Below are 13,534 nucleotides of genomic sequence, written 5' to 3'. Positions count from 1 at the left end.
AATTTGATAATTTAATGTGAAGTGTTTTTTTTTTAAATATAGAGATCAAATTTTGTTTTGAATTTTTCTATACATATTTTAAATATTTATTCAAATATTAACACAAAAATTCTTATCAAATAGATAAGTCGTTTGCTAAATAAAAAATTTTTTTATTACTTATAAAAATATAATATTTATTGATTATTTTTACCATATTTTTAAATTATTCATAAACTGTTTTATCAATAACATTTTCACAGATATTTTTGTCAGCACATGAATCTTTCGAATATTGAATTAGTAGTTAACTCTAATAAATAATGAAATATTTATTGATTATAATAGGTATACAATAGATCATAGAATTAGTCATTATAATTAGTCACTAGAACATAATATATATTGAAATATAACATATATATTAAAAATAAATTAAATTATATATATTTATATACAAATATATAATATTTAATTTAATGATTGCTTTTTGGACTATTTCTTCAGTATGAAAAAATTATGGTGTACTGCAATGAAATGGATGTGTGTTAAAATTTTTCGTTGTTTTGGTGTCAGTCCAAATCGCAACCTGCGTTTTACTTTTTCATTTTGTTTTTTATTTGTTGTTTGTGAAAATAATCAAATGCAGCTTCTGTCTTAATAGTTTTAGATTTTTCAATTTTTTGTTTTATTTTTAGTCAAAACGCAGCCTGCATTTATAAAATGGACAATATTTAACTTTTTTTTGAAACTAAAAAACACAGCTTGCATTTTAAATTGTTAGAAAATTATTTTCGAAAGCTTCAAAACGCAGGTTGCGTTTTGCATAGAAAATAATATTTTAAACGAGAGCCTTACTATAAATACGAAACGCAATTTCATAGGTGATGCCCGTACTACTGTGTGTACCACTGTAGTACACCGGGAGAGGATAAAAGTCGACAATCCCATCCTCTAACTGCAGTGTATTATAGCGGCCAAAACTCCACATGTTAACCCATTTGCTGTTCCTGTCTCTCCAGTCATGGTTCTGTGGGCCGGTCAATCGCCTGCAATGATCATCACCGATCTGGAATGCAATCCAAATTGTCGTCTAACTTGGTCTGTTGGATGCGACTATATACACTCAAATGACACTAATGGCGACTTTGTAGAGCACATAAACAAATTTACGGCAAGGTCGTCCGGAACCACCACTGCCATATACAGCCGCCATATAAACTGTACATCAGTAACCACGAGGCCAATTAGTAAAATTAATATTCTAAATAAGCAGCTTAACATAAATTCTTAAAACTTACATTGTTGACTCCCATGTCATCGAGTTGTTGCCTAAATTGTGCAGTAGACCTTCGTATATATCTTGTACGCTGGCGCCAATGACTCCACCTAAACAAGATTAGAATGATTGCAATAAGAACAACAACAACTATTACAACAACAACGACAACAAGAATAATAATAATAATAATCACGATAAACAATACCATCACACAAGTGGAACACCAATATCGACGAGCTCATTGCGAGGAATATGTGCCAAGAATGGCATACACTCCCACGCCAAAATAAAAAGTAGAATGAGTGGCACATCCATCTCTTTACAATTGTATCGTGATGTACGACACAATCTGTATAGATGTGCCAGACTGGCTGTTCCCCAACAGTATAGTAGAATCCAATGGAAATATCGAAGTAGAGGCAAAAATTTCGAATTCAAAGAAGTGGTAGACTTATCTAAAAACACAACCGTACCGAGAACATAGAAAATGTGAGCTCGGATGTACTACTCAATGGACTCGTGCATGTCACACGGTTTCGGTGTCTTTGCACCGCTGGACCCATTCAAGATTTATCTTACCCAAGACATGATCGTTGGGACCGGACTGACGACCAAAATAAGGGAAGTAGATCTCCACCAAAAACTGGTGACTGCTATTCGTTCTACCCGTGACGGATTCCCTGTTAATCGGGAGGCTAAGTATATGTGTCACGTCTTCTAGCGTCACAGTCACTTTGCCGACTGGAAGGTGAAACGTATGGGTTTTCGGCCTCCATCGTTCTACCAAGGCACTCAGGAGTACATAATAGCCTTTCATTTCGCCTACTCAAGAAATGTGGTGAAACTTAGTAAATACTAGTGCCGCTGCAGCTATTTTGTTAAAAGTCTCTCACAGATCAAATTTTTTGGACAACAATTTTCTGATCACCTGAAAAAAGAAAAATAATAATTATTAATATTGCTTCATAACTATAATTAGTGTTAACAATAATATTAATAAAAATATTACTAATTTCTTAATAACCGGCAACAACAATAACTATCACAATAATAATAATAATAATAATTTCAAAATAAAAAAATTACTATGTTATCCTAAACATTATTATAAAAATTTAATAATATACTAATCATAACATTAACTACTCATATATACCAAAAACACTAACAACAACAACAACAATAACAACAATAATAATAACAACAACAACGTTGTTAATAATAATAATAATAATAATAATAATAATAATAATAATTTTTTTGAGACTTAATCATAACAATAATTACTCAAATACAACAACAACAACAACAACGTTACTAATGATGATGATGATGATGATGATGATGATGAAATTAACAATAAAATTACTTGTTAAAACACAAATAAATAAAATACAAATAAATATATTTATTCATCAGAAAATAAAAAAATACTTACCCATTGAGGATGATGCAGATATTCAATAATATGTTCTTGAGGTAACATAAAATCACAAACTATTTTTTTCTGATAATTTTACTACTCACTCACTTAAACTACTCCATCTTCTTCCTACTATTCTTATTCCTCCTTTCCTTGCAACCCTAAACCTCAAACCCTCCCTTCCTTACAACACAAGTCCTCACTCACTTAAACTGAACCTTTACAGCCAAAACACTAAAAAAACCCACGAACTCTCGCATTGTGCAAAATCTAACTTGCGTTTTACTTTTTAAAGACCCCCATCGGCCATCTCCCCAAACATGTGTCAAACATGCAGCATTGCTCATGCCAATCACAATCTTTGTTTTGTGTATGTCACCTGCCAAACGTAACCTACATTCTGGACAGTCCAAGGTGGTCAAATAGCCGGTCATTGTCTGCATGCAGGGGACATATAGGACACGTTTCAGTTGCTTCTCTCCTCATGTCAAACGCAGCTTGCATTTTGCAACTGCTTTTTTTTTCCATGCAAAATGTGACCTACGTTTTGTAGGTTTATGCATATTTTAGGTTTACATATATGGATAACACAGCATGGATCAATATTGTTGAATAACACTTTTCTTTACTCCATTTTTAGATTATTTTCTACCATTGTGTGCATGTAATATTTTAGAATATTTGTAGTATAAATTAGTTATGTATTATGTGTTGGTCAATGCTAGGAGCTTTATAAGAAGGGTCATTTCAATTAAGTGTTAATTGTAATTTTCATGGGTACATTTGGTAAAGTAGAAAAATAGGGTTATTTTTATTTCTATTTCAATTCACTTTTCACCTTAAATGATTATTGAATTAAATTTGTCTTAGGTAATTCAAATTATTTAAATATGTACGAGCACTACCTACTCTTTTCTATATTAGATCATGTAATCGAAAAGAGAATGATGCATCACAATTCGTACTTCCCAAGACCAAATAGTCGTAGTCCATTAGAAGTAGTTGGCTCATTAAGACATATATATTATTATGGGTTTTCATAATATAGTCTGTGCCTTTGGTGGCAGTGTAGCGTTCTTCACGGCTAGCGGTGGTTATTTGTTGACCATCCAATGGAAAGATGATAATTGGAGGAACAATGTTATAAATAACTAAATAAGTTATTAAGAACAGTGAATGCTTTTTCTTTTATCGCAAAGACTGTATTCTAAATAGGTGATATCCAAAAATATATGAATGTCAGTTGAAGGAATGACCTAATGGCTTCTTTGTATCTCTATCGACCATGTCTTCTCCGGCGGCGACGACGGTGATACTAGAAGTTGAATCAAGCATCGGTGTGGATTTGGAAGTTGTTGCGCTTTGAATCGGACTGCTTAGGTTTAGCAAGAATTGTTAATATTCATTGATAAATTAGTAGAGTAGTTAGTAGAGTTATTAAGATTATTGTTGAAAGTTTTTTTGTATAAATAATCTCCTATTTCTATCAATAAAACACATAACATACCATAACACATTATGATTCTTTTTTTTTATATTTATCCTGTTATTTAGAGCTAAGGTTAAATTTTTTTTCCTGATGAAAAACCAACACCCTTTAGCTTAGTTTTTCTCTTTTTTCGACTCTCTTTTCATTGTTGTATTAGATCATCAATCATCCCAAAAACTTCTGTATGTTGTTCTGAGTTGAACGAATTAAACACCACCTGAATCTGACGTCATATGCGCCCTCACGTGCTGTTCAAATCTCTGTCGTTGAATCTACTGTACTTTCATCATCATTCTCACCGCAGCACTTTCTCACTTTTTTTTCATATTCCCAACGCCTTTGAGAAACTCCAACTACACCATCATGTTTGCCTCTCTATCCTAAGTCCAATAGATCGAAGATCGTCTCCATCAAAGTCTGGACGCGTCGCCACACGCCACTTGTAGTCATTGTCCTTATCTCTCTTGAACCTATTTCCAGATTAAATTTTGACCGTTTGTTGCATCACGGTATAGATTTCACCACATGTTACATATCACTTCTCATCCTTGATACTCAATTTTCTGCACTTGCATGTTAACTCGACTCGGATCCGTTATCTCCCATGTGCACACTAATGTCAGCATAAGGACGACTTAGAGCACTGACCTAGTTCCCTCGCTAGTAAGAGTTTGCCACGTGTCATCTTTCTGCTAACATGGAAAATCCATGTGGTTGATAACGTAGCACTTCGTGTGATCCTTTCTAAAGTTTTTTGGTGTCCTCTTTTCATTTTTGTTTTTTTTTTGTAATTTTTACTCTAATCTTACTATTTTTCATATTTTTTTAGGAATGTTTAATCATTCTCATGGAGAAACCAAATATCTTTCAGCCAATTCCTGTCATTCTTAATGGCTCTAATTATAATCATTGGGTTGAAGTTGTGAAAGGGATTCTAAAGTACTGTAAATTGTGGCGTTATGTGACCGATGATATTGCGTGTCCAACTAAAATTGAAAGTGACAAATCCAAAGAAGTGACTGAAAAATTCAAAGAAGCTTCCTCTTAATATTTTGATGTCAGCAAAGGATTTTGCCAAAAAATTTTGAAGACTGGGATAGTAGGAATCATCAAATTATTACTTGATTTTGCAACACATCTACACCTGATATTCATCTTCAATTTCGACATTTTAAAACTGCTATAGAGTTATGGGATTATCTGAAAAAATGCTACACCATTTCTAATCTTTCACATCAATATCAATTTCTTAAGGAACTTCATAACCTTAATGGTGTAGATTTTCTATATCTACAAACTAACTGGCAAGTGCATTGGGTTGTACCAAGTAATACCCCAGACGAGTGAGGGTCGATCCCACGAGGATTAATGAATTAAGCAACAATGGTCGAATGAATCACTTAGTCAGGCAAGCAGAAAGTTGTGTTTTGAGGGTTATAAAACGCATAAAATAGTAATTAAAAGAATAAGAAATCAAGCAATAAAAGTGAAGTGAAATCTATAGGAGAAAGCAGTTAAGTTTTCAGAGTTATTTACTCATCAGGATTAAGTTTTCTTATCAATTATTTTAATCATGCAAGATTCATTTAATGACAAACTGTAATTGACTAAACCCTAATGTCTTAGTGATTTAGTCTTTTCTAACCCAAATCAACCGCCAATGTCTTGGTCACTTAATGTGGATTAGAGGGTTAAGTTTAATTCTAGTTTATGGCCACAAAAACTCGAATTACCCAAAGCTAAGAAGATTATATGTCATGTATCCTGATTAGTTCAAGTAATTATCAATTTAGGAGGAATTTGCTTTCAAGCTGTTGTTCAAGCGAGATAACTCTTTCAAGAATCACAAGAACACATATAGAATAAGGGTTATACTATCATTCTACCCAGATTCATAAGATGAAGAGCGAAAGCAATCCTTGAAATTGAATCAATACATTAGTTAAAATAGAAAAGCAACAGTCTTAATCCATGGAAATAAACAGAGCTCCTAACCTTAACCAAGGAGGTTTAATAGCTCATGACTTACAAAGAAAACAGGGTTTCGAAAAGTCTAAAAGTGCAGAAGTGAGAAGATCCCCCCTAAAAGGTGATTCTTTTTCCTTTTATATCTAATCTAATTTGATTTAAAACTAAAATAAAATAATAAACTTTAGACCTAAAAGAGTTTATTTGTAAATAAAAATTACAAAAATAAAAGATAAAACAATAATTAAAAGCTAAATCCACTAAAGATGCTCTAAGAGTGATGATTTGGTTTGGATTGTCTGGTGCTAAATGCCAGCTGGGCGTTTAGCGCCTAAAGGGGGGGGCAAAAACTCTTTTGATTTTGCTGGTCGCTGGCGCTAAACGCCAGCCCTTGAAGGACAGTTCAAATTCTTCTCTTTCTTACACAAAATTCTGCTAAATTGATCCAATTTAACCTGAAATAATAAAAACACCAAAACAACTCAAAGTAGCATCCAAAGAAGATTTTAACACTAAAGTATAATTAAACTCAGTAAATTCTAACTAAATTTTACTAGAAAATAAACAGAAAATAGGTACAAGATGCTCATGCATCACTTAAGTAAAAGTGTGCTCATGCATCACTTAAGTAAAAGCTTGTGAGGATTATCTGAATCGGACACGTCTAATTTAGTTTCTCATGGCACTTACAGATGATTATTAGCCAGTCAGAGCTTCTCTTCATCACAATTCTTTGCATGGTCTTAAAAATGCTCTCACACGTCTTAAGTCTAAAGAAACACGTATAGGGTTGACTTGATAAAAAACCGATGCTATTTTTACGGTTACCGACAAAAGAGAAAATTCTGTCAAAATTATAGTTATTTTGGTTACCTTTTACTATATTGTCCCTCTATCGAATGTCGTAAATGCAAGCAGAAAGGTCATATTGCCTCAAACTATTCCATTTTGTATTGTCACTTTTGCGAAAAATTAGGTCACTTGATATCTACTTGTCTTACTCGTCCACCTTGTCCAGATTAGAACAAGTATCATTGTTGCTCCAACACTCCCAAGTCCGCGCCTGTCATTGTAGCTGTTGCCGCTGATGTCTCTATCTTATCTACTTCTGGTAGTTCGTCTTCTATTTCTTCATCTGATATTGAGTATTTTCTCAAACAAATTCTCTCATCCTTTGGTAATACTTCTTCTGCTCTATCTACTCCTCTAGGTAACTATAAATGGTACTTTGATTCTGGTTGTTTCAATCACATGGCACCTATGCGTCATATTTTTTCATCTTTGTCTACCACAACTAATGCACTGTCTATTCACACTACTGATGGATCCCTTATATATGTGAATCATAAAAGATCTGTGTAACAATCTAACCTTTACCTACCTGATACCTGTTTTATTCCCAAATTGAATTTCAATATTATCTTAGTGGGTCAATTAGTTCAAGTTAGTTTTTATGTCAATTTTTTTATTTCTAGTTGTCATGTGCAGGATCCTCAGACGGGACAAATCTTAGGACTGGATGTAAGGTTAAAAGACTATTTGAACATAGAAATCTTCATGTTCTCTCTACCACAAATCTATGTGATGTTTCTCCACCATCCACACTTCACTTATGCATCATCGTCTTACTTCCAGTTTGTTAAAAAAATTATGTCCTCTTGTGTCTAAGGGAATATTAGGATTGGTCAATATGAGTCTTTTGATTGTATTTCTTGTCAAACTACAAAACAACTAATTTTATCTTTTTATAGTAGTCCATCCCTTATTTGTTCTTGTTTTGATCTTATACACTCCTATGCTTAGGGACCTATTCCTACAGCTTCTATGAGGGGGAGCTCGATATTTTGTTATATTTATTGATGATTATTCACATTTCACTTGGGTTTATTTAATGTCTAGTAGACATGAATTGTGTCAAATTTACATCAATTTTGCTATTAAAACACAATTTTTCAAAGTCATTAAAGTTTTTCAACGTGACAATGCAATGGAGTACTAGGACTCCAACCTTTTGAACTTCCTTGCTGAATAGGGTACCTTATATGAATTCTCTTGTCATGGAACATCTCAATAAAATGGTAGAGCTAAATGCAAATATCGTCACATTCTTGACTATATATTCGTCTAATATTTCTTTCCTCTTCTTGTCCTGAACGTGTTTGAAGTGAAGGTGTTCTCACTGCTGCCCATGTTATCATCGTTTTCTTTCCTCCCTTCTAGGTAATATCACTCCTTTTGAGCATCTTTATAATACCTCATCAGACTATAATTCGCTTAGAATTTTTGGTTGTGTTTATTTTGTTCTCTTTTATCCCATTAACATAATAAACTTAAATCTCGTGCTTGCCTATGTTGTTTCCTTGATTATGGAACTGAACATAACGGTTATTGTTGTCGAGATCTTATCTCTTTCCAAATCTACATATATTGTCATGTTGTCTTCTGGGAACATCACATGCTTTCGAGTTTTCCCTTCTTTTAGTCAATTCTTTCTACCCATTCACCTTTCTTTACTAATCCTAGTATTGATCTTTTTCTTAGTGCCTTCTGAGCCTCCTATTCATGTACCTTCTACAATTTTTGATGATTTAAGCTCGAACGATGATCCTGCTCCTGTGGTCCTTTCTCCTACGTCCACTTGCAGTACTAAGATAAGAAATTCACCTCCACATCTTTGTGATTATCATTGTTTTGATACTATCCTTCACATTCATGAACCTAGGTCATACAAAAAAACTTCCAAAGATTCAAATTAGTAGCAAGCAATGTAGGAAGAAATTCAGGCATTAGATAAAGCACACACTTGGAATTTAGTTGAATCTCCTTCTGATTAGGAAGTTGTAGGCAACAAATGGGTATACAAAATGAAGACTCGCTCATATGGCTCTATTAAGAGATATAAGACTCGTTTGGTTGCTAAAAAATACACTAAAGAGTATGATATCGATTACGAAAAATTTTTGTTCCTGTTGCTCGACTCACATATTTCGAGATCTTCTTGCAATTGTTGTAGTTAGCAAATGCTCTTTATGTTAGATGGATGTGAAAAATAATTTTCTCAAACGACAACTTGAAAAAATTCTACATGAAACCTCCTCCAGAATATTCTTGTTTTCTTAATAAAATTCTATGGTCTTAAAGCAAGTTTCTCAAGAATGGTTTGAAAATTTTAGCAATATTGTCTGCAACTTCGGTTTTACTTGTAGTCCTCATGAGAATTCTCTTTTCGCTCACAAGAGTGATAAGGATGTTGTTCTCCTACTATTATATATTGATGACATGATAATTATTGGAGACGATGTTGATGTCATCACTGATCTCAAAACAAGCTTTCACTACCACTTTGAGATGAAAGACCTTGGATCCCTTAGTTATTTTCTTGATCTATAAGTTATCTCGTCAAATGATGGTATTTATTTTTCTCAAGCAAAGTATGCATTTGATCTTCTTACTCGGGCTGGGATAACTGATAGTCACACAGGATCTACTCCTCTTAACTCCAATGCTCACTTTACTTCTATGGATGGAACTGATTTGGATAATCTCACTTTCTATATACATTTAGTTGGTGTCTTGTGTATCTCATTATTACTCAACCAGATATTATTTATGTTGTTCATGTTGTTAGCCAGCTCTTGTCAGTACCACACACTACTCATTATGTTTTTGTTCTTCGGATTCTTCGCTATATCAAGGATACTATTTTATAAGGTTTTCATTTTTTCACTTAATCTTCTTTAACCCTTGAAGCATATTCAGATTTTGATTGGGTTGGTGACCTTAATAATCTTCGTTCTACCACTGGTTATTATTTGTTCTTTGGTGACTCTCTTGGCATGCCAATAAATAAATTTTTACAACTGAATCAAGCATCGAAACAAAATATGGTGCTTGGGTTGATACTTTTGCTGAAGTTGTTGCAATTCATTGGCTTCTTGAATATTTAGAGGTTATTCAGTCTTCTCCAACTGATCTCTATTGTGGTAACAAAAGTACTATTTAAATTTTTTATAATGATGTCTTTCATGAACGTACCAAACATATTAAGAATGATTGTCATTTTATACGAAAACAATTTCTTGTTGATGTTATTCGTCTAATCGCTATTGGGACTATAGATTAGATGGCTGATATCTTTACCAAGATTGTTCATCCTACCTATTTTCGGAGTCTAGTGTCCAAATTTAAGATGGCCTCTTTAACTCCCACTTGAGTTTGAGAAAATGTTAGAATATGATATTTGATTAGGTTGATTAGGTTTAGGTTAATAAGAATTGTTAATATTAGTTGATAAATTAGTCGAGTTGTTAAGATTATTGTTGAAATTTTTTTGTATAAATAATCTCCTACTTGTATCAATGAAAGAAACAATATATAATAATACATTCTGATTATTTTCTTGTATATCTATCAATGTTGTGTCCTGTGAAGGTGGTTACCGACTTGCGGTGATACCCATTTCGCCCATGGTGATGCTCGCTGATTCCCTACGATGCTGCCACACTTGGATCGATGATTGCCGGTCATTGCGAGTTTGATCAGTGATTGCCGCCGGGGATCTACCACCCAGTTTTGGGGGAAACGCATAGCCAGGAGAGGTTAAAGAAGAAGAGTAGTACTGCTTTTTTTACATGCATGGAAGATGAGTCTTTTCTATTTTATGTTAATAAATTTTTCTAATTACATCAGACCACATATATTTACCATCTCTCTTTATTGATTTTACCATTATTAATATCTTCAAACCCAAGTCAATAATTGGTGTATAGCCACCAAACAACACATGCCACCACGCACAGGCCGCACCTTCATAATATGTGTTAAAGAGCAAACATTTTAAGAATATTGTAAAAAAATTACAATATTTTTTAAAGTCATTAAAATTGCAAACATTTTTTTATTATATTTTTAAAATGTATTTTATGATACAAATGAGCTAAATGCTATTATTATTGGAGAACTAGTTAAACATAAATTCAGTGTTATTTATAAACAAGGGTCTTTTTTAACCATCTCTAATTTGCAAGTTATTAATTTGGATACTCAAGTTTTTAATACAAGGAACTCTCTAGCAGATAATTAACATACATGAATAAAGGATGTAATGCAAATAGAGTATTTTTCTTTTTTCATTGAAAAACAAATTCCCATAAAAATAAATTTTCTCGTTTGGCTTTAAGAAGTTTTAAGCCCTACATGTATATGGTCCTTCCACACTCAAATGGACAGAAAGAAATTAACTTTGTTTTTCCTTAAAAGCAAAGAAAAAAAGGAAAAAGAAAAGATCAATTGAACTTTTTCTCTCGATAGAATCAACACACAGTGCGGTTGAAAGTACCAAATCAGATAATATATTTTGAGAAATGTATATTTATATGTATTATTTTTATATTATTTTAGTATTAAAAGTGTTTGATAAAAAAAATATAAAAAATATAAAAAAATATGTATATAAAAATAATATGTATCATTTCTCATGCAAATAAATTACTTTTTCTAAAATAAATGCGTTGAATTTTAAGTTAGATAATAGAGTTATATATATCATACTACTATTCTTTGTTCTTATCATTAGACATTTTTGTCCTCATATCCAAAAAAAAAGTGCCTGTACACTATTATTTTTTAATAAAGAAATTATCTATTATATATTCTAATTTTACAACCAAAATGTACCACATATCACTTTTTCATTGTAATTGGAATTAAATTTTTTCTTCCAAAATTAAAGAATTCTCCTCTCCTCCTTACTAATTTTACAACCAAAATGTACCACATGTTATTTTCTCGTTGTAATCGAAATTAAATCTTTCTCTCCAAAATTAAAGAATTCTTCCCTCCTCCATACTAATTTTACAACAAAAAATATGTCACATATCACTCTCTCATTACAACTGAAATCAAATCTTTCCCTCTAAAATTAAAGAGTGTTTCCCTCCTCTATCTTTCTTTCTCTATCTCTCTCATTCCTTCAATCACTCTATTTATTTTATAATCATTATTAATATCAATGACTAATTACTAATTTGACAATCAAAATGTACAACATGACATTCTTTAATTGTAATTAAATTAAAATTAAAATATTAAAATTAAAATTGAAATATTAAAATTAAAATTAAAATATACCTAGATTATGTATTATATATTACTATCTAATTTCATAATCAAATATGTCACATGACACTCTCTTATTAAAATTGGGCAAAAATAATTTTTTTCAAAATTAATAAACTCCCTTCCTAAATTCTCTCATCTACCTCTCTCCTTTACATTTTCTATTTCTCTCTACCATTTTTACTTTATATATAATTTATATTTTATATTAGTAATTTGACAAATCAAAATGTGTCATCCAATTTTTTTATTATAATTAAAATAAAATTTTTTCTTCCAAAGTTAACAAACTCTCACTCTTATTTTTCATCTTTATCTTTCTCTCTCTTTTCTCCCATTCACTATTTTTTCTACTTTTCTGTTTTACAGAAAATAAAATAATATAACTCAAATAAAAAATATTATTATTATATACATATTTTTTTAGTTTTTTAATTAGTTTTAAATGTTACTGTTTACGTTTCTAATCTATATTTTCATTTTTCTTCTTTTAAATATTTATTAAATATAATTTAGAAAAAATACTAATGTTATGATTAAAAGTTAAAATCAAGATTCAATTATTTTAAAAAAATAATTTTGAGTTAATTTTATAACTATCAACATAATTTTTTCATGCTAATATCTAATAATGTTTTTATATACATAAAGAGAAAAATATTATTTTTAAATAACAAGCATAAAAATTAATTATTTCTATTTGTTCAACAGACTTAACACCTAATCAAAAGTATACAAGTTAAATCGTTTCAAATTTTAGATAAGAAATATTAAAATTAATTATTAGTAATAAATCAAAGTCTTTCACATGAAAATAACAACTAAAAGTCTCATTATCTGATTTTTTATTTACGGGGATCCTGGTCTTCTTAGCCGACGGAGACTTTTGGCCTCTACGATCTTTTTGTAAGAGTAGCTTGATTCTATAAATTTTTTGTGCTATAATCTATAATATCAGGACAAAACCGACATAATTTTAAAAGATTTATATTCCCGTAATTACATTACGGGTAAAAATATTAGTAGGAAAAAGAATCATCTAAATCTTAAGAAAAAAAATACAAAATATGGGAAAAAGAATCGTCTAAAACTAATAAAAAGAATCATCTAAAATTTAGTAAAAAGAAACATAAAAAAACTAGTTAAAAGAATTATTGAAAACCAAATAGGAGAGGGGAAGAAGAAGAATTGTAGGGTGACAGGCGACGACACCTTGGACGGTGTTGCGTGTACGGTAAGGGTGGCAAGCGGGGAAGCCCGCCCCGTCCCGCTAAAA

General features: G+C 31.5%; 1 protein-coding gene across 1 annotated transcript in view; it reads right to left on the bottom strand.

Annotated features, from left to right (window-relative positions):
• Positions 1 to 820: 820 nt before the first annotated feature.
• LOC107474714 (uncharacterized) overlaps positions 821 to 13,534 on the bottom strand; it is an 89,709-nt gene continuing 76,995 nt past the window's right edge. The window contains exons 8-9 of the mRNA XM_052257850.1: positions 1,153 to 1,200; positions 821 to 1,048 (exon numbers count right to left, since the gene is read on the bottom strand). Coding sequence (XP_052113810.1) covers positions 821 to 1,048; positions 1,153 to 1,200 — 276 coding nt within the window. The remainder of the gene's footprint in view (positions 1,049 to 1,152; positions 1,201 to 13,534) is intronic.

Source organism: Arachis duranensis, chromosome 2, assembly GCF_000817695.3.
Source record: "Arachis duranensis cultivar V14167 chromosome 2, aradu.V14167.gnm2.J7QH, whole genome shotgun sequence".
NCBI classification, from domain to species: domain Eukaryota; kingdom Viridiplantae; phylum Streptophyta; class Magnoliopsida; order Fabales; family Fabaceae; genus Arachis; species Arachis duranensis.
This window is presented reverse-complemented; position numbering and strand designations above follow the sequence as displayed.